The 17,740-nt window shown below is 57.5% G+C and overlaps 10 protein-coding genes across 10 annotated transcripts; 6 read left to right on the forward strand and 4 right to left on the reverse strand.

Annotated features, from left to right (window-relative positions):
- Positions 1-97: 97 nt before the first annotated feature.
- FA10DRAFT_229688 (hypothetical protein) lies at positions 98-960 on the forward strand (the record flags this gene model as incomplete). Its single annotated transcript, XM_025518804.1, has 2 exons — positions 98-629; positions 692-960. 2 exons carry the CDS (start codon positions 98-100, stop codon positions 958-960), a joined length of 801 nt encoding a protein of 266 aa, XP_025377289.1.
- Positions 961-1,196: 236 nt separating this feature from the next.
- On the forward strand, positions 1,197-2,175 carry FA10DRAFT_251416 (L30e-like protein). The gene is made up of 4 exons (XM_025519608.1): positions 1,197-1,395; positions 1,477-1,603; positions 1,663-1,924; positions 1,994-2,175. Exons 1-4 carry the CDS (start codon positions 1,248-1,250, stop codon positions 2,018-2,020), a joined length of 564 nt encoding a protein of 187 aa, XP_025377290.1. The 5' UTR covers positions 1,197-1,247; the 3' UTR covers positions 2,021-2,175.
- On the reverse strand, positions 1,994-3,591 carry FA10DRAFT_104024 (tryptophanyl-tRNA synthetase). The gene is made up of 4 exons (XM_025517839.1): positions 3,335-3,591; positions 2,835-3,259; positions 2,644-2,777; positions 1,994-2,581 (listed from the first exon to the last, which is right to left on the reverse strand). The coding sequence occupies exons 1-4, from the start codon at positions 3,545-3,547 to the stop codon at positions 2,121-2,123; spliced, it is 1,233 nt and encodes a 410-aa protein (XP_025377291.1). The 5' UTR covers positions 3,548-3,591; the 3' UTR covers positions 1,994-2,120.
- Positions 3,592-3,633: 42 nt separating this feature from the next.
- Positions 3,634-4,798, forward strand: FA10DRAFT_104031 (hypothetical protein). The gene is made up of 3 exons (XM_025517840.1): positions 3,634-4,194; positions 4,267-4,594; positions 4,665-4,798. The coding sequence occupies exons 1-3, from the start codon at positions 4,026-4,028 to the stop codon at positions 4,750-4,752; spliced, it is 585 nt and encodes a 194-aa protein (XP_025377292.1). The 5' UTR covers positions 3,634-4,025; the 3' UTR covers positions 4,753-4,798.
- Positions 4,751-6,484, reverse strand: FA10DRAFT_301376 (hypothetical protein; the record flags this gene model as incomplete). The annotated part of the gene is made up of 1 exon (XM_025524974.1): positions 4,751-6,484. One exon carries the CDS (start codon positions 6,482-6,484, stop codon positions 4,844-4,846), a length of 1,641 nt encoding a protein of 546 aa, XP_025377293.1. The 3' UTR covers positions 4,751-4,843.
- Positions 6,485-6,627: 143 nt separating this feature from the next.
- On the forward strand, positions 6,628-9,017 carry FA10DRAFT_266601 (CBF-domain-containing protein). The gene has a single exon (XM_025521563.1). It carries the CDS (start codon positions 6,656-6,658, stop codon positions 8,981-8,983), a length of 2,328 nt encoding a protein of 775 aa, XP_025377294.1. The 5' UTR covers positions 6,628-6,655; the 3' UTR covers positions 8,984-9,017.
- Positions 9,018-9,456: 439 nt separating this feature from the next.
- Positions 9,457-9,962, forward strand: FA10DRAFT_301378 (hypothetical protein). Its single transcript, XM_025524975.1, has 2 exons — positions 9,457-9,751; positions 9,822-9,962. Exons 1-2 carry the CDS (start codon positions 9,500-9,502, stop codon positions 9,870-9,872), a joined length of 303 nt encoding a protein of 100 aa, XP_025377295.1. The 5' UTR covers positions 9,457-9,499; the 3' UTR covers positions 9,873-9,962.
- Positions 9,963-9,993: 31 nt separating this feature from the next.
- Positions 9,994-12,954, reverse strand: FA10DRAFT_301379 (hypothetical protein; the record flags this gene model as incomplete). The annotated part of the gene is made up of 7 exons (XM_025524976.1): positions 11,954-12,954; positions 11,795-11,897; positions 11,356-11,734; positions 10,610-11,289; positions 10,442-10,555; positions 10,180-10,386; positions 9,994-10,121 (listed from the first exon to the last, which is right to left on the reverse strand). Exons 1-7 carry the CDS (start codon positions 12,515-12,517, stop codon positions 9,994-9,996), a joined length of 2,175 nt encoding a protein of 724 aa, XP_025377296.1. The 5' UTR covers positions 12,518-12,954.
- Positions 12,955-13,125: 171 nt separating this feature from the next.
- FA10DRAFT_266603 (hypothetical protein) lies at positions 13,126-16,036 on the forward strand. The gene is made up of 2 exons (XM_025521564.1): positions 13,126-15,681; positions 15,740-16,036. The coding sequence occupies exons 1-2, from the start codon at positions 13,395-13,397 to the stop codon at positions 15,811-15,813; spliced, it is 2,361 nt and encodes a 786-aa protein (XP_025377297.1). The 5' UTR covers positions 13,126-13,394; the 3' UTR covers positions 15,814-16,036.
- A 395-nt stretch (positions 16,037-16,431) lies between these two features.
- FA10DRAFT_266604 (ornithine carbamoyltransferase) lies at positions 16,432-17,687 on the reverse strand. The gene has a single exon (XM_025521565.1). The coding sequence runs from the start codon at positions 17,659-17,661 to the stop codon at positions 16,480-16,482; it is 1,182 nt and encodes a 393-aa protein (XP_025377298.1). The 5' UTR covers positions 17,662-17,687; the 3' UTR covers positions 16,432-16,479.
- Between the last annotated feature and the right edge of the window lie 53 nt (positions 17,688-17,740).

Here is a 17,740-nt window from a genome sequence, read left to right on the forward strand (position 1 = left end):
GCAGGAACAGGAGAAAGAGCAGAGTAACAAAGTCGCAAGTTCTAGCAAGGCAGCCCCAAAGGCTCGCCAGTCGCCTGCCGCACCGCTCAAGTTCGACATGGACTCCTTTCCGTCGCTGCTTGATCGGCCGGACCCTGTGCTGGACTCGGGAAAGGCATTCTACAACGAGCCTTCGTCAACGAGCGCACACAAGTCGTCAGTCATCTTTTACAACTCGCCGAGGTACTTTGAGCCGACTCGACCAACGGCCGCCTCACTAATTCTGTCCGGCTCCGACGATGGGGGAGACGAAGTGGACTCTGCGGCCTACCTGTCGACAGTGACACCCCTCACTTCTGCCGAAGTCAACAACCTTTACAGGCACACATTGACCGTCAAGCGCGTGGTGCGAATGACGGGAAAGGGGAAACAGCCCAAGATGGCTTCGCTCGTCGTCGCCGGCAATGGACGCGGACTGGTCGGCTACGGTGAAGGAAAGGACTTGAATGCGGGCAAGGCGAGTCGAAAGGCTTTCCACGAGGCCGTCAAAACATTGGACTACGTCGAACGATACGATGGTCGTACGATACCCGCAGAAGTCCGTGGTAAATGGGGTGCTACTACCGTCACTCTTCGACCTAGGCCTGCCGGTAAGTCAATGTTGCTGATCATTGTGTCCAAGGAACCTTTTCAGCTAATATCTCTTCGACAGGTTTCGGTCTTCAGGTCCCGCCTTCCATCCATGCCATCGCTAGATCCTGCGGAATCTCTGACCTCAGCGCCTCGATCCTGGGCTCAACAAACCCTTACAATGTGGTCAAGGCTACGCTACAGCTTCTGTGGGGAGGCACTGCCCCCCTGGGTCTTGGCGACGGCATTGGCGGAGCTATGAGGAGAAAAGACAGAGGCGTGGGCATGCGGACAGTCAGAGACATTGAGATGGCCAGAGGCAGACGTCTGAGAGAGGTGCCGCAGAATTAGCTGTAGAGTACCATAACCTCGCTAATCATGTAGAGACAATCTCACTTGCCATACAACCTCGAAGTGGTTCCATGTTTGCTGCTCTTGTATGAGGAAGAATGGGTGAGGCGGAAAAATTGCACGTGATTCACTTGAAATTTTCTGTTGCCTGCCCACTCCGTCTAAATCTTCTTGACTGGACCACCCGTCAACTACAGCGACACCGACAGCACATCATGGCCAAGGACGAGAGCAAGAAGGAGAAGAAGGCGCGCAGAAAGTCGGAGGCTGTCGGCGACGAGAGCGCCATGTCCGTCGACGTGCCTGAGCCTGCAGTGGCCGCGGTGGAGACGCCTTCGAAGAAGGACAAAAAGGAGAAAAAGGCCAAGAAGGAAAAGGATGAGGTGGACGACGATGCGGATGAAGTTAGCCCCGAAGCTATCAGCCCCATTGCTCGTGAGTGTTACAATAAACACAAATCCACTTGATAGCCGTGACGAATCAGAGGGCTAATGAAGTGTTTTGACGCAAATAAAGAACCACTGGCGCAAAAGAAGCTGTCCAAAAAAGTCTTCAAGGCCATCAAGAAGGCATCCAAGAACCGGGGCCACGTCAAGCGAGGTGTCAAGGAAGTCGTCAAGGGTCTTCGCAAGGGAGACAAGGGGTGGGTCACACCGCGCCCAGGATCTTTCAAAGTGCCACACTAACTTTCTATTGAGCCAGCCTCGTTATTCTCGCTGGCGACATCTCGCCCATGGACATTCTCTCGCACATTCCCATCCTGTGCGAGGACACGGAGAACCCCTACATCTTTGTTTCGTCTAAGGACGCATTGGGGCAGGCTTCCAGCACCAAGCGACCAACATCCGTCGTCATGATTGTGCCCGGCGGCAGCAAGCGGCCGGCCGGTCAAAAGGCCGGGGATGCCTCCAAGGAGGACTATGCCGAGGAGTACAAGGCCGTCTACGGCGAAGTCCACAGCCTGGTGAGTCACTTCAATTCTATCGTCGTGCCTGTTGATCTCATGCTGACCATCCTTTTCATCGTGAAAAAGGGAGAGAAGCTCGTTCTGGGCTCTTAACATGCTCTGTTCGCTTGTTCTCTTGTGCATACACACACTTTCTCTCTCGATAGATTATCGAGCGAATTTCTCGTTGTATTCTATATCGTACACAGCTCTCTCAATCTGAAAGACCGACGAGTCTCCTGACCTTTTCCATCGTCGGACCCGCCCTCTCTCTGGCCTTTTCTCGTCCCTTCCTCTCCACCTCTGCAAGGTACGCCGGCTCATTTTGGATTCTCTGCAGACGCTCCTGTATCGGGCGGAGGGCCTCGATGATGGCGTCTGAAACTGCATTCTTGAGGGCTCCGCCGCCTCCGCCCTCCTTGTTGAGGTCCTCTGCCAACAAAGCTGGATCGTCTCTTCCCATCAGAGCGGAAGCAATACCCAGGAGGTTGCTCACTCCCGGTCTCTTTTCCGGATCGTAGCTCATCTGCGTCTCGCCATCTGTCACGGCCTTCTTGATCTTGGAGCGCACCACGTCGGGCGAGTCCGTGATGAGGATCCTCGAGCTTGCATCCGGCGCCGATTTAGACATCTTCGAGGTCGGATCTCGCAGTGACAAAACCCGTTTTGTAGGTGCTGAGATCCTCGATCTTCGTTAAGAAATGGCCACAGTCGAACAGATACCGATTTGGACTCACTAATGATGTGCTGAGGAGGGGGAAATAGCTTTTGCTTGTAGGTCCGATTGAACAAATCGGCAATGTCGCGCGAGAGCTCGAGATGCTGGACCTGGTCTTCGCCCACAGGTACATGCGTAGCCCTTTGTTGCGTACTGTAGGTCAGCGTCGTCGTCGTGTTCTCAGTTGAAGTGGGCAGAGGAGCAACTCACCGATACAAGAGGATGTCCGCAGCCTGTAAGACCGGGTAAGCAAACAATCCCAGCGCCAGCGCCCCTTCCTCTCCGCCGCCGGCTGATTCCGCCGCATCGGAACTCCCCCGAGCGGTAGCAAGCTTGGATTTCCACGTAGTCATTCTGTTCAGCCGTCCGACGGACGTGAGGCAGTTGAGGTACCAAGCCAGCTCGGCGTGCTCCTGCACCTGGTCTTGGTGAAAGAGAATGCTCCGCTCTGGATCCAGGCCGATGGCCAAGAGGCTCGCAAGCATGTCTTTCCGTTCCACACGGAGCTGCTGGGGATTCTGAGGCATTGTAATGGCATGCAGACCCACGATAGAAAAGATGACAGAGTCGCCGGTCGCGGTCGCCTCCTCTTGCAGCCTGACCCAATTCTGCAGTGCCCCCAGGTAGTTGCCGAGCTGTACAGTCAATTCAATCCTGTTCAGCGCTATCTACCCCTCCATTCTCTCTAGTAGCACAGCAATATCTCTCACATGCGGCGTCCCCGTTGGCTGGATGCCCGAAAAGATGGTCCGAGGAGGCCCTGCCTCGTCCTTCGTTCCCGCTTGCCCTGACGCTATCGAGGTACTCCGAACGGCGCTGCTGAAAAAACCTCTTCTCCGGTTTCGGCAATTGGAGACGACTTGCCGCAACGATGGCCTTGCGCCGCGCAACGTGCTCCTTGTCGTCGAGGCAAACACCATCATTGCACCATCGTCTATCGTGTCGGCGAGAGGAGAACAAAGCTTAAATTTCTTCTCGACATCACCACGGCCAAAAAAATAAAATAGTGGTGTTGACGCGTGACTTTCTCATCTACTTATGATATCCGTCACGATGACGGAATACAATTCTGTAGACAGTAAACTAGAGTCGGATAGAGAGGACCATGCGCCATGTGGTCTCTGCCAGTCGTTGTCGCTGCTAATGCGGCTGGAGAGGATGCACACGCGCCAAATACTCCTTGATTGTCCGTTCGATCGTCCTCGAGGCAGTCAACCACACGAAGAGAACAGTCTCCGTCCGTCAGTATTACCCCAGGGTGTAGCCATATCGAAACGTCTTTGGCTCTCTCGCCTTCTTTCCAAGCAGACGGTTCGGGTATATCACGTGACCATCAGCGAGGCGACCAATCGTTGTTGAGACGAAACCAAGCCTTCTGAACAACTATTATCGAGGACGGTTATGGCGCTCTCACGTCAGGTCCTGCGCGCAGGTGCGATGCGCAGCCTTGGCGCCACGGCACCATCGCTCTCTGTCGCCGCTGTCTCTCGGTCGTTCCAGACTTCGGCTGCCAGAAGAGGTGCCCAGGCTTCGCACCAACAAGATGACGATGAGACGTACCCTTCTGAAGGTTCGTCACCTCTCTCGTCTCCCTCCTTTGTGTTTTCTGCTTGCTGATCTCTTCTTCTGTCTGTATCCATAGGCTTCAGCGCGCCCATCTGGCGCAACACAGTCTTGTTTGTCATCGCCGCCACGGGCATCTATCGCTTCTCGAACCTGCATGCAGATCCTCACCCATCCCGAGCCTCCTCGTCTGGCCGCTCTGCGCCCGGCAACGAGTCGGAGGACGATGAGCACGACGACGACAACCGGCCATTTCTGACGAGGTACATGGATTACTACTTTACTCCTGCTTCGTTCTGGAAGGAGCGCAATGAGCGTCACCTTGACTACGTCCGGGAACGTGCAGAGGAGAAGCTTCTGTTCCAGGACGCCGAGAGGCCGCCTATCCACAGGCTCAGGTACCCTTCGTGAGTTTGTTCGAGCTCTCACCTTCTTCTTCGGACACAACCAAGCTGACCTCCATTTCCCCCCTTGCAGCACGTTCGAGCAGGCCTCGCCCCACCGCATTAGCGCTGGCGACCAGGTGGACCTGTCAGATCTCCATGTCAAGAAGGCATCCGAGTAGAGTGAAGCCAGACACCAGTGGAAATCAAGCATTCAGACCATGCTGCGTGAGGCACTGTGCATACATTGAGAGATATGAAGAAAGGCTACAATCAGCTGTCCTTCTTGCGCCGAGGCACCTTTGCCATGATGTTGCCCAACATCTCCGTGAGCTGCTGTGGTTGCCTTTCTCGCCTCTGTCTCTGCATCTTTTGCCGGTTCGCCCGCTTTTGCTCCTTGATGCTGTATATCCTCGAGCTGCCCGATGATTCGCTTCCAACACCGTCGCCCATGGTAAAGTCTCTAACCATTGCGGTTCCTTCGCCAGAGTGACGATGCAGGTAGCCGTCAATCTCAGCGACCCAGCCTGGTGAGCCTGGGATGCCGCGTGCCAGCCGGTTGCGATCGGCCGACTCGCTGGCGCGGACCTTGAGGCGTGTGTAGCCCAGAGAGGGGTTCATGTAGGCATCACCACTGAACACGCCCCTGATGCTTTGCTCGCGCCACGCCTGCATGGGCCTAAAGTAGCCGTTGCCCTTTCGAGGGTCGTTGCCACTCCAGTCAATGGCGCGAAGACCGCCGTCGTGTTCGTTCTTGATGTAGGCGATCCGGCCAGCCACGGCAGCGGCCCAGCCCTCTTTCTTGTAGCCCTTGTCATCGTCGCCCATCTTCTCCAGTACACGGCCGGGAAGTGGCGGGGCGAGGAGCTGCGTCTGAATGCTGTCGGGCTGCGAGTACTGCAATCCGGCATGTCTGTGCAGCGCCGGCTGCAGGCTTTCGTTGGTGCTCGAGCCGGACATCTGCTCTTTGCTGCCCGACGGAAGCAGTTGGCTCTCTGGTCGAGATGCCCTCTCGTTCTCCCTCCAGGTGAGCCAGACACTCCACGGAAGGGTCGTCGAAATGCCGATCCGGCTCTGATCCCACATGTCGGCGCGCACCTCGTCGACATTGGGAAGCGGCAAGTCTCGAGCCGTGACTTCCTCCGGCACCTCTATCCGCGTCGCACCTTCCTCCCTTGCGCGCATGGCCTGCTTCTGCATCATCAACCTGCGCTCGTTGAGCTTCTTCACGGCCTGATGGCGAGCCCTCTGCGCCGCTGAGAGAGCAAGCTGCCTCTTGAAGTAGCCCCGAGACGCCCGAACCTGCTCGAGGAACTTTTCGAACCTCGCCGGGGACATCGAAGTGTACTTTGGTGCAAACGACATGGAGTTCGAATAGAGCCTCGCGACACTCGAGAAGGCGTCGTTGTCCGTAGTGCTGCCGGAGGCGTCCTGCTGGTGAATTGGCCCTCTACCTTGGCGTGCCTCTCGCTGCAAGTGCTCTCGAACTTCCTTTGGCTCTACCTCATCATAGAATGTGGGCAACGCCCTTCGCGTTGAGGGATCGTAGACAGTGTTGAGCCGCGGTCCAAGCTTGCCCACTTCTTCCACGACGGCTTGCCCCTCCTGGTCTACCAATTTAATGTGCGTCTCCGACCATCGCCGGAGCATGAGAACATCTCTCTCCCTCTCGCGCCATGACGTCTGGCCCTCGCGAGTGTCCATGTCACTGACATCGACGTATCGGATCGTGCCCGGAGGAGCACCAGTCGTGGGTAGGGGCCTCTTGAGACCAAAGTCGCCACGAGCCTGGTGTGCCGCCGGCGCCGTAAACACCTGTCCCTGCCCAGGCTGATACGCCGTCAGTCGAGACGTAGCGAGCAACCGCGAAAGGTTTGTCATGCCTCCCGAAGAGGACGACGCGGGTGCCGCCATTCTTCCTCTAGGTGCTCTTCGACACCGTCAGCGAGGATGCAAAAGTGAAGTCGAAGAGTCCTGGCCGAGCAGTCACGTGCTTTATTCTCACGTGAAAGTCTACCAAAATTTTGGATTTTGAGAAGGTTGCTGCACCGCTCCTCCTTTGATCTGCTGCAGAGTTGCAACGACATGGCCGGCAAGACGCAGCCGATGCCGGCGACAAAGACCAATGGAAGGGCAAAGAGAAGTAAGGAGGCTGTCGAGGAGGGCACTGCAACCTTGACCGAAGAAAGGAGGTTGCAAGAGATCCAGACGGCGCTATCCACCTCTGCAGACCTCAATCCCTTGTACGACCTCATCCGACTGGCTCATGGGCTCAGCACGAAGCAGGAGCCGAACCTGGTCAAGACGCTGTACGCCTCAGCCAGGATCTTGGCCCGATCTCTCACTTCGCTCATCAAAGACGACAGGATCCCCCTCGGCCACGTGGACGAGGAAGGCTACGTTCTGGGAGGCGCAACTAGCACCTCATCCACAAAGGAGCTGAGTGAGGCCGATCGAGCAGTGAGGAGCTGGTTGCGACAAAGGTGGAACGAAAGCGTAGACCTACTGTGCTCTCTCCTCGGCCATGAATCCCAGGATCTGAGAGCGCTTGCGATTCGCCTGCTCATGACGTTGCAGGTCGCTGCGTCGAACTTTCTCTCTGGCCAGTCGAGCTCTTCAAAGGATCCTGCAAACTTGCAAGCACGCTGGTCCGAGTCTCCGTGGCGACGCTTGATCACTTCTTTGCTCTCTGGAGCACCGATATTGTCCCCAGAGAAGCTCCTTGTGGTTGACAGGGTGGAAGAATTAGCTCAAGATGTCCGGCTCGTCTTCGCCGAAGAATATCTGGAAAAGTACGACGACGTCCGCTTCGCATTCTGCAGGGATGTCACAGCGCAGCTCAGCAAACCACCCCCCAGCATCTCTCAGAGGAGTGACGTCCGATCCAAGGCCATGTCAATGATGCTTCTCTTGACCGCCATTCCGACCCAGGCTGCCGACCTCAACGAATTTTTCGTTCCGGCGCTGGCCAGAGCACCGCCAGGGTTGAACAAGAAGGCAAAGTCCAAGAAAAAGGGGCCAAAGTTCGCGGAAGATGGAGGGAGCGATGACGAAAATGGAGACGGCGGCGGTGACGACGAGGACGATTTGGCCGACTGGTTTTCCGATAGCGACAATGAGGGTAGATCGAAGGAGGTCAAGCAGCTCAAGAAGAGGGATGACATAGCCGGGCTGGGGAGCGCTGCTGTGTCTGCAAACGAGGCAAGCCAACAGCAACGAAGGTTGAAAAGGAACCCGCCCCTACTGGAAGCCATCCACTCGCTGCGAGCCCAGAAGTCGGCTTTCAGCAAAGCATGGCTGGCTGTGCTGCTGGTTTCTCGCGACGCCGAAGGCAATGCCCTTAGGGGCGAGCTGAGTCTGGCGCAGACACATGAGGCCCTCGTCCGGATCCACTCTCAAATCCTGCCCCATCTCGTCAAGCCAAATCTTCTTCATGATTTTCTCGTCGATTGCCTCGACGCCGGCGGTGCAACTGCCTTGTTGGCTCTCAATGCGCTCTTTACGCTCATGACGTCGCACAACCTCAACTACCCCTCCTTCTACATGCGGCTTTACGGTCTTATGGTAGCTGATCCACCTTTCCTTCACGTCCGATATCGTTCTCGGTTCCTCCGGTTGCTCGATGTCTTCCTCTCTTCCACCCACCTGCCCGCTGCGCTCATTGCCTCATTTGCCAAGAGGCTCTCCCGAGCTGCCCTTCGTGCGCCCCCCTCTGCCGCCGTGACTATCGCCCCATTCGTGTGGAACCTGCTCAAGCGACACAAAAGGTGCATGACGATGATCCATCGTGAATTCGAAGGCGATCGATTCGAGGCAGGACCCGCTGGTATCGAGGATCCCTTCGACCCCCTCGAACGAGACCCTCTCAAGACCAGAGCCATCGACTCGTCGCTGTGGGAGCTTGCATCACTGGGCGCGACCCAGGCTGCCGCGTCAAATCAGGGTCTGCCGACAGATGGCGTGGGGGGCCAGGCGCACTATCTCGCCAGTGTCCATTCGCTTGCCAAGATTCTCGCTGAGCCGTTTACAAAGGAAAAGTACGGCCTGGAAGACTTTTTGGACCTGACCTACAGTACCATGTTTGAAAACGAGACGGTGAGGACGTTGAACCCGAGGAGAAACGAGGACGGGACGAGGATTGTGAGACCCAATGCCAAGGAACCGGCGTTGGCGTATTCCTTGCCGACAGATCCCAAACGAGGAAAGAGGGCGGCCGCCTTCCGGCTCGCGGTCGATCAAGACGAGGAGCAGCGGGGGGTTACAAAGAAGCAGAAGACGATGCAAGTGAACAACGACACAGAGGATGATGAAGACCGGGAAGCTCGACTGGCTATGAAGGAGGTGGAAGAGCAACAGGAACAGCAAAAGAAGGAGCAGGCTGATGCATGTAATCGTCTCTGGATCTTCTCATAAGGCATCGTAATTTTATAACCATTGCAATCAGAGAAGAGAGAGGGAATGTACCACCACCGACCTGCGTCCTCAAGCTGCATGGAGCAGCCCGAGGCAACGATTGAAAAGGCTATTGAAAGACTCGAGGGCCAAGGTGCGATGATGGAGGCTTGATCTGGGGACTTCACCAGGAACCGCAAAGGCGTAGGTTCGCCCTTTGCGGGCAGAATAGTCCCGGGTATCTTAGCTTACATGTGCGTCAACAGGTTACAGCCGAGCGTCTGGTGTGAGACGGAGGTATTTCGGATGAGAGAGATGAGATTGAGGGAGAGGGAGGATAGGTGAGATGGTAGAGGTTGAGAAGAGAAAGATGCGCTGAGAAGAATTTGGCTCTAGAAGACAAGAAGAAAAAAAAGTCGTCGAAAAATTCACGTGTTGCCGCGCTGCATTGCGCTGAGAAGCTCCTCTCCATTTCACTGATCTCTTCTTCTGAACTCTTGCATCGGGCATCTTACACGGGACAGAGAGACCACAAAGATGCGACCGACACTTGCTTCGCTCATCAGAATCCGTCCGCAAACGCTCTCGGAGCTTGGCGAAAAGGCCGCGAGCCTCAGACTACCGCCGAGCAGCGCAGGCGCCGTCGCTGCGTCGGTCGCGCAGACGAGTTCGCGACAACGGTCAAAGGGCAGGGAGGAGAGCACAGCGGAGCGGCTGCTCGCAGAGGGAGAAACTCCTTCCAACTTGAGATTTGAGAAGCATGTCAGCAACAAGGAGATGTTCTGGAACGTGAGTCGTGCCTACTTCGGGCCGTCTGTGGAAGAGAAATGTGCTCATCACCGATGAGAGATCTTTGCAGATGCCAAAGGACAAAAGAGAACCGCTGAAGAAGCTCCTGAGGGAGTCCTAGGAACAGAGACAGCCAGCACGACTTGTACACTAGCGAGGTCGCAACGACAAACCATCTAATAGACTATTCACAGAGAAACCAATACTCGATCTGAAGGTGAAGTGAACTAGTGAGAGGATAGCTACCATCCAAAGAGCTCTCGATGGAAGTGAATGTCACCCTTTGCGTCGCCGCGGAGGATGGCTCTCGGGCTCGTCAGGGCTCTTGTCACTCGCCGGACTTCGTCGGCCGGAGCAGCAGGGCCGGAAACTTGAGGATGCCATATTAGCGACATTTCCGCACAAGAGGGCGGCAGAGACATGCTTACCTCCTACAAAGATCCGACCACTAGCACGGAAGACGGCGGTATGGATAATGTCTGCGATATCTGGTCTTCCCGCTCTGAAGAACGGCGGCTGACCAGTTGGGCCAGGCTCGAAGGCCGTGTTGGTCGTGTAGTGCACCCTGAGATCCACGAGATTCGCTGCGAGAGGTGCTATTCGTTCCAGCTCAGAGTAGAACCATTCGTAGTTGACTAATGCCTTTCATTAGCTCAAGAGATTAAAGGGAGAGAAGAGAATGGGGCTCACCGTAGTGACGTATTGTCCAGACCCAGATGATGCTGCGGACGAGCGCTTCGCCTCGCCTTACCTTGATGATGAGGTCCATCAGGATCGGCAGGGTCCAGGATACTCCGGCTCCACCTGCCATAGTCCAATTCGTCAATGCAGCTCACTTTGCGTCGCTGATGCACTCACCAGCGAAGAGGACAACGGTGTCATAGTACCGATGAAGAGGGGTCAATGAAGGGTACGGTCCATCAACGAGGAGAGGAATCGAGGGCTTCCCGCCGCGCAAAGCCAGCTCCAGCAGTCTTCTCGTCCAGCCTCCCCTAGCTCGAATGATGAAGATCAAATTTGGTCTTGGAGGTCGTATGGACGCCTGGCCATGTTCCGTCGAGATGGACATTGCGTGTCCGTCCTTGGACCCGTCTAAGTCGTACATGCCAAACTCATCCTTGTCCGACGCTCCGCCCTCGCTCAAGCCTGACTGCGAAAATGCTCCGCAATTCCTCCTCTTGCCTGCTTGTCTTGCGTAGACACTTTTATCTTGCGGTGGACAAGACGCTATCGTGAAAGGATGAGCCTGGGACAACCACGAGAGCGCCGGCGTAGAGAGGTAGGCATATGAGCCGGGTGTCCAGCTGGGAAAGTCTGGCTGGAAGACTTCGACACGAACCGTGTCGTTGGACAGCGGGCGCACAGTGGCAGTGCTGGCCGGAACTCTACGTTTGCTGTTGGACGTCAGCCGCCAGAGGCCATTATTGATCACGATTCGAAGAAGGCGGAACATGCGATCAGAGCCCCAGAGACAGAGCGAAGCGATGAGCCAGTTTCGCTGACTCGGTCGGTGCGCCCAGACGAGGCCGATAAACGAGCTGCTCATGACAGGTAGCTCCGCTCAGTCTGTGTAAGCAGCTAGGCAGCAAGGAGCCCAGACTGACACAACGAAGAGAACGTGCAATGTGGTAAAGACCTCATAAGCGAGGATCATTGACCATCGGTGCGCTGTCAAGAGGATGCAGAGCGCCATTGTGAATGCCGCGACGCCATACACGCGAAAGTCGGTCGCCGAATGAAATGTGTGGTCTTCACGAAGCTTGGTCCATGAGTGCATGATGGCGAGGATAATCGTCATGCGTCCTACCCATCGGTGCAGGAAAATGAGTCGGTCAAACGGCACACCAGTAAGAAAAGTGATGATGTTGTTCTTGGACGCGAGGGCAATCTGGAGAGGCAGGCTCGAAAGTGCGAGCTTCGATGCTCGATTGCCGATGCCATGCACAGTAAACGGGAGGACATTGCCAGCGGGTATATTTGTGTCTTGAGTCCAGTATGGCGGGATGAGCACAGATTGCGCACTTATCAGAAAAAAGGACTCACTATCGACAGAAACAAGGATGAACATGGCCGAAATGTAAACGGCAACGATGATAAGCTCGGCCAGGGTCAAACGGAGGAAGAGAACGTCGACCATCGCAAAGTACTGTTTCACAGGTCAGAGAGAGCCTAGAAGAGCGAGGGGCAGCTGACGAATCTCACCTTTCTGATGAAGGCTACGGCGGCGCGGAACAGCCTTTCGTACAATGCTGGTTTGCTTGTCTCTTCGTCATCAATGATAAAGGTACTCCTGCCGAGTGTGAATGAGCTCGCTCTTCCCCGACACCTCTTTCTCGCTAGCTTTGCATCAACCTTGGCAATGAGCCGGCAGACCACAAAGAGGGACAGCGCGGCGATGATAAAGTACCAGTGGTACTGGGCATGTCGGGCAGTCTTTGCACGGTCTTGGCCCAGAGCCCGCAGAAAGTCTTGCATCCCTCCGTGCTCAGGAAGCGGTTGCTGGTGCGGAGTAGGGGGAGAAGGTGAGTGTACAAGCAAGGGATGCGAGGTGGGTCCTTCATTGTGTACAGCTGCTACAGGTTGATGGTCGACTGGGGTGCCCGAGGACGCGGGCGGTGAAGAAGACGGAAGCGCGGCAACGATGTTGTAGGGCTTGACAGTGTCGGCCGTGTCCACCGCCTTGGCAAAGATGTCTGCCAGTTCCTGCGGCGACCGTCTCTTCGCCCAATGTCTCGACCGCTTCACTCGCCCATTGAAGTGAGTCATGGTGGTCTGAGGTCCTCAATTAGCTTTCGCCGTTGGAGATGGTCGCCACTTGCACCTCCTCTTTCGCATTTCACAACGGCGCCACAAAGGAGAGAATAGGAGCTATCAAATCTCAGCCACTTGGGCGCAATGCTTTGCCTTACGCAGCAACGGAAAACAAGTGCCGGTCAAGGGGGAGATAAGTGAAGGAGGCTGAATGCCTGGGAAAAGCGGCGCGGAGTGATGTCCCTTCCGCTGACAAGTTTATGAGAGAAAGGCAGCGACGGGTGACGGCCCAATTCCCAAGGCCCAATTTCTCCCAGCAAACATTGCCCCTCCAAGTGGGTCTTCGTTACTGTCCCTAGGCATGTCGTCCCTGAATTATTGGTCCGCTCTCCTAGCAACGACGGCGACAGAGCCCCGATCTCGCTGATGCGCCGCGTTCAAGATAGCGTAGTATAATTTAAAGGGTCATCGCCCATTTTCCTATGTGCGCGGCCTTCGAACATTTTGGAATTGTAAATTGAGGAGGGGAGGGACGAGACCAGGCCACACCTGTTTTCGAGAATGGCATGATGAGGTGATGAATTTGAAGCTTGTGCCACCGAAGACGATTGCTCACCTCCTCATCAAACCAACGCGCCAAGACAGTCAGCATCCTCCGAACTGACCAACGTCAGCTCGGCACCCGTCTGCCAAGTGCGGAGATAGAGCACCAGTAAGGCATCGAGGTGCGTGCTGCGTACCCCGACGACACTCGAGCCACCGGCGGCCGAAGACGGAATTTGATCTTTCGAGCCAATCGGCACCAGGCCTCTCCTCCACCGACCGCGGCCTTCAGCGCAAGCTTTGGCACACTCTCTTTCCCACACGCATCACCAGCGCACGACCGGCAGATATGTCGTTGGCGGCCACAGCGCACCACTTTGTTGGTCGTCTGAACTCGCGCAGGCGGACCGACGTAGAGACACAGGCCGCCGAAGAAGGGAGCGGCACTGCGAATGATTATGGCGGCGGCGGCGGCGGTGATGGCGGCGGACATCATGCGCGAGAAGCCAGCGGTCGCTCTGTGCTGAGCAACATTTCAGACCGATTTGCGTCAATGCGGCAGCGAGAGCGAGAGAGCGACATGTTCCGGGTCCAGAATCGAATCGAGAGGTCCACAGCGACAGCAACCGCCAGAGGCGACATCGAGGCAGGAGCGCTGCCGGCCACAGAAGCGCAAGGAGGTGCAAGCGCAACCGCACCCGCAGCAGGCGCCACCACTGTCGCAGCGGCTCCCACGACGGGAACAAAGAGCCGGCGGGAAAAGGAAGAAGGCGCGACGCTGTTCGGTCCCAATCTAGCAAACTACTTTGGCACCGGGAGCAGCTCCAGCGGCGCCGTAGCAGGCCTCGGTCTCGGTGGCGCTGGCACCTCGACCCAGCCTGGAGCAGGCCCCGTCAATGGCACTACTTCGCCACTGGCTCCTGCCGTCCCCACCTCTCCCATTTCTCCCGGTCCCAACGATGGGACGTGGGGACTTCGGGGACGGACTCGGCTGGGGAGCCGAGGCCGGGCTCGCGGCGCTAGCCTGAGCGGGCTGAGCAACCTGTCGCTGCCGCTTGAAGCCGACGAGTCGGTCGCCTCGCTTCCTCAGCAGGTTGCTGCCGATCTGCCCAACGAACAATTGGCCATGGCCGAGGGCATCGAGATCAGCACGCTGCGGAGGTGGATCGAGAGGAGCACCGTGGGTGGTGCAGTCGAGATTGCAGGCCCAGATGGTGCTTCGTCGGTCAAGGGAGAGCTGGGCAACCCGCCCACGCTGTGCTCGACACTGCAGAGCTACGTCAATCTGAAGCGTAACACCGTCAGGCTCAACCTTGTATCGGCAGAGCAGCAGCAAGCGGTCCTCCAGAACAGGCGGTTGCAAGCAGCCACCGATGCTAGTGCCTCGTCTCCCGTCCTCGAGTCGCCGTTGGCTCTGCGATCGGTGACCTCGTTTGGCACCTTTGCCCAGAGCTCGAGGGCCACCAGTATCCCACCCCCGACGCACTCGCTGCAGTTTGAGTATGACTGCGCTGCGCCCCTCGCCACGATTCAGGTCTTTGTTCGTGCTTCGCGCAAGCACGGAACCTGGCTCAACTGGATTGCGATGCGCGAGGCGCAGGGCCTGGCAACTGACCTGACGCTGGACGGCGCCGACGAGGACAAGTACCTTGCTCAGCGAGGGCCACCGCCACACGTCCTCGGCTGGCCCGTACACTCGGCAAAGATCAGGAGAGGCTTCGGCAAGCCCCTCGTCGCCAACCTGCCTCTGCACATCGACTACTTTGCCCCTCCAAAGCCTGCAGTCAGCAAGGATACAAAGAAGGATGGGCCCGCCGTGCCTGAGACGCCTGGCCTCCGCGAAGAGGCGCCCGCGGCACCTCCTCTGACTCCCGTCACGCCTGGTGTGGCCGATCCCCTCGCCGCTGCCACCATCCCGGCCGAGGAGACAAAGGAGGAAAAGGCGGCGCGGGAAAAGGCAGAGCGCGAGACGCTCAAGATGGCCATTGTGGTGGAAGCACTCGACGAAGAGGGAAAGACGCTCAAGGAGCCCAACCTGCAGATGACCTACCTCCGTCTCTCGTCGCTGCCAGTCCGGAGCACGATGCAAGAGACTATGCAGCATGCCAACGAGGAAGCTGGACCGGGTGTGCGCGATGGCGATGCAGTCCAGGACATTGCTCCAGTGGCGACCGAGGCCCATCCCGACGGGAAAGGCGACGAGGAGGAGCAGCTGAAGCAGGACGAGCAGAGGCAGCAAGAGGTCAAGCGAGTGTGGTCCATTCAGGTGGAAGGCCAAGAGGCAGAGATTGGGCCCCATCGTTTCCAGCTCCAGGAGCTCTACGGTCTCTCGTCACGTCCGCCACCCGTTCGCTCCCCCGAGGACGACGATGGTGAACATGAAAACGAGAACGAGGAGGGAGGAGCTACACAGCAGACGGCTGCCACGCCCGTCGTGGACTTTGAGGGTAGTAGTGGGGGCGAGTGTCTCATCTGCCTGAGCTCGCCACCCACGACGCTGCTCCTGCCGTGTACCCATGGCTTGTGCCTCGAGTGTGCAGTACAGCTCAGTGACAGCGTCAAGGCAACACGAGAGGGAGAGCGACGGAGGGGTAAGAAGCCGAGGCGCAAGTATGCCTGTCCCGTTTGTCGAAGGCGTGAGTCCCTTAAGAAACAGCATCTCTCTTCCTCTAGCATTGCTGACGATCACGACAGCATACACCAACATGCTGCATCTCTCACCGGCCGACGAAAAGGCCGTCGCGCAGGCGGCCGCAGCTGTCGTTTGACCACCATCCCCTCTTGTCTTATTCACTTGCTGTCGATATCATTTACCCATTCTATTCCGTCGTTTGAATACCCCTACATGTAGCTTCGTTGTGCTCAATGCTCCCCCTGTTTTTACCGTCGAACCAAGCTCGATCCTCTGAGTCGGTTCGTCTGCTTCGTATTCGCTTGTCGACGCTGACACTGAACTCGCGCTTATAGAAGCGCACGACAAGTCGCACGGGGACAAGCGACGCATAGCTAACTTTGTCCGTCAGCTCGTCGTCCTTGAGCAATTCCACAGTAATGCCTCGCTCCTGCGCCATTTGCAGGAACGGCTTCTGGGAGCCCAGGATGTTCTTGCCGTCTGACCATCTCGACGTGTTCTTACGGCATCCCACACCTGCCTCCTCTGTCCTATCAGAAAGACCGGGTCCTTGTCGACGGCTGCGGGCAAGATCTGCGCCGGAGATGCCGGCTGGCTGGCCTTTTCGACGGCGGCCCAGAATGCATCGGCATCTTCGAGCGAGCGGAGGGCCATTGGCTTTGGGAGCGGCTTCAACGGATAGATCGTTTGGTTCGCAGCCCTGCCATACCCATCCTTCTCCACACCTCTCTTGTCCGCACGCTCACACTCGTCAGCCAGAGATTACTGTCATTATCGCATGTGTTCCCTTTTTTTTTTCTATTTACAGCTTCCACCGGCCAAAGATCATGTCTGCCAGAGCCTGCGTCGTCCACCGCCGGTTCTCGCCCTCGGGAAAGACGATGGAGCGGGGGCCGTAAAAGACCTCGTCGTCGACCTCGTTTGCCTTGCGCGGCAAGCAGTGCATGAATCGCCAGTCGGGCTTGGCGCCGCCGGCCTTGGCGAGGGCCTCTGTGACTTGGAAGCCGGCAAAGTCGCGCAGCCGCTGCTCCTTGCTCGACTCTTCGCCCATGGAGATCCAGGTGTCGGTGACGACGACGTCGGCGTCCTTGAGCGCCTCCTTGGGGTCCGTCGTCCAGCTCACGGAGCCCTTGCGCCAGGGCGTCGACGTGCTCCGGAGGCCGTCTTCCATCTCGCCCCAGACGATCTCGTCGCGCTCGTAGCCCTTGGGCGCCGCGACGGCGAGGTCGATACCGAGGCGCGGGTAAGACACGAGCATGTCTGCGAGAATGTTGTTCGAGTCGCCGACCCAGGCGACTTTGAGTCCCTGGAGCGCACCCACGGGGCCCATGGCCGTCGAGGCGGCTGCGCCCGTCTTGGTCGACAGCACGGCGTCCTCGGTCATTGTCTGCAGGTCGGCGAGGATCTGCATGGGGTGGTAGCGGTCCGAGAGGGCATTGATGACGGGCACGTCGGCCGTCTTTGCCAGCAGCTCGACCTCGTCGTGGCCATTGACGCGGGCAATGATGCCGTCGCACATGCTCGACACAATCTTGGACGTGTCGTACAGGCTCTCGTTGACGCCCAGCTGGATGTCCGACGAGCCGAGAAAGAGGTTGTGGCCGCCGAGGGCGGCGACGGCCGTCTCGCTCGAGACGCGCGTGCGCGTGCTCCGCTTGCTAAAGATGAGCGCAATCGAGCGGTCCCGCAGCGACTGCGGGAACAGGTGCCCGCCCTCGTGCTTGCCCACGGCGGGCGACGTTGTGGCATCGCCGAGCGCATGCTTGGGCGAGTACTGGCGGTGGACCTGCTTGAAGTGGGTGGAGAGCGAGAGCACATCGGCAATCTGCTGGGGTGACAGCTGGGCCAGCGACAGGAGCTGTGGAGGCACGCGCGCCGTCGTCTTGGCGTTCGCAAGCGTGCTGGAGGCGCGAGTGGACGAGGCCGACGACGACGAGGCCAGCGCTGCCACCCGGCCAGCCGACTGACGAATCGTAGATGCCATGGTGGTGTAGTGAGTGAGTCACTTTCTTCGCGCGCAGATAACGAAATCAGAAGAACTGTCCAAAAAATAAAACATCAAG

This window comes from Acaromyces ingoldii (genome assembly GCF_003144295.1).
Source record: "Acaromyces ingoldii strain MCA 4198 unplaced genomic scaffold FA10scaffold_3, whole genome shotgun sequence".
NCBI lineage: Eukaryota > Fungi > Basidiomycota > Exobasidiomycetes > Exobasidiales > Cryptobasidiaceae > Acaromyces > Acaromyces ingoldii.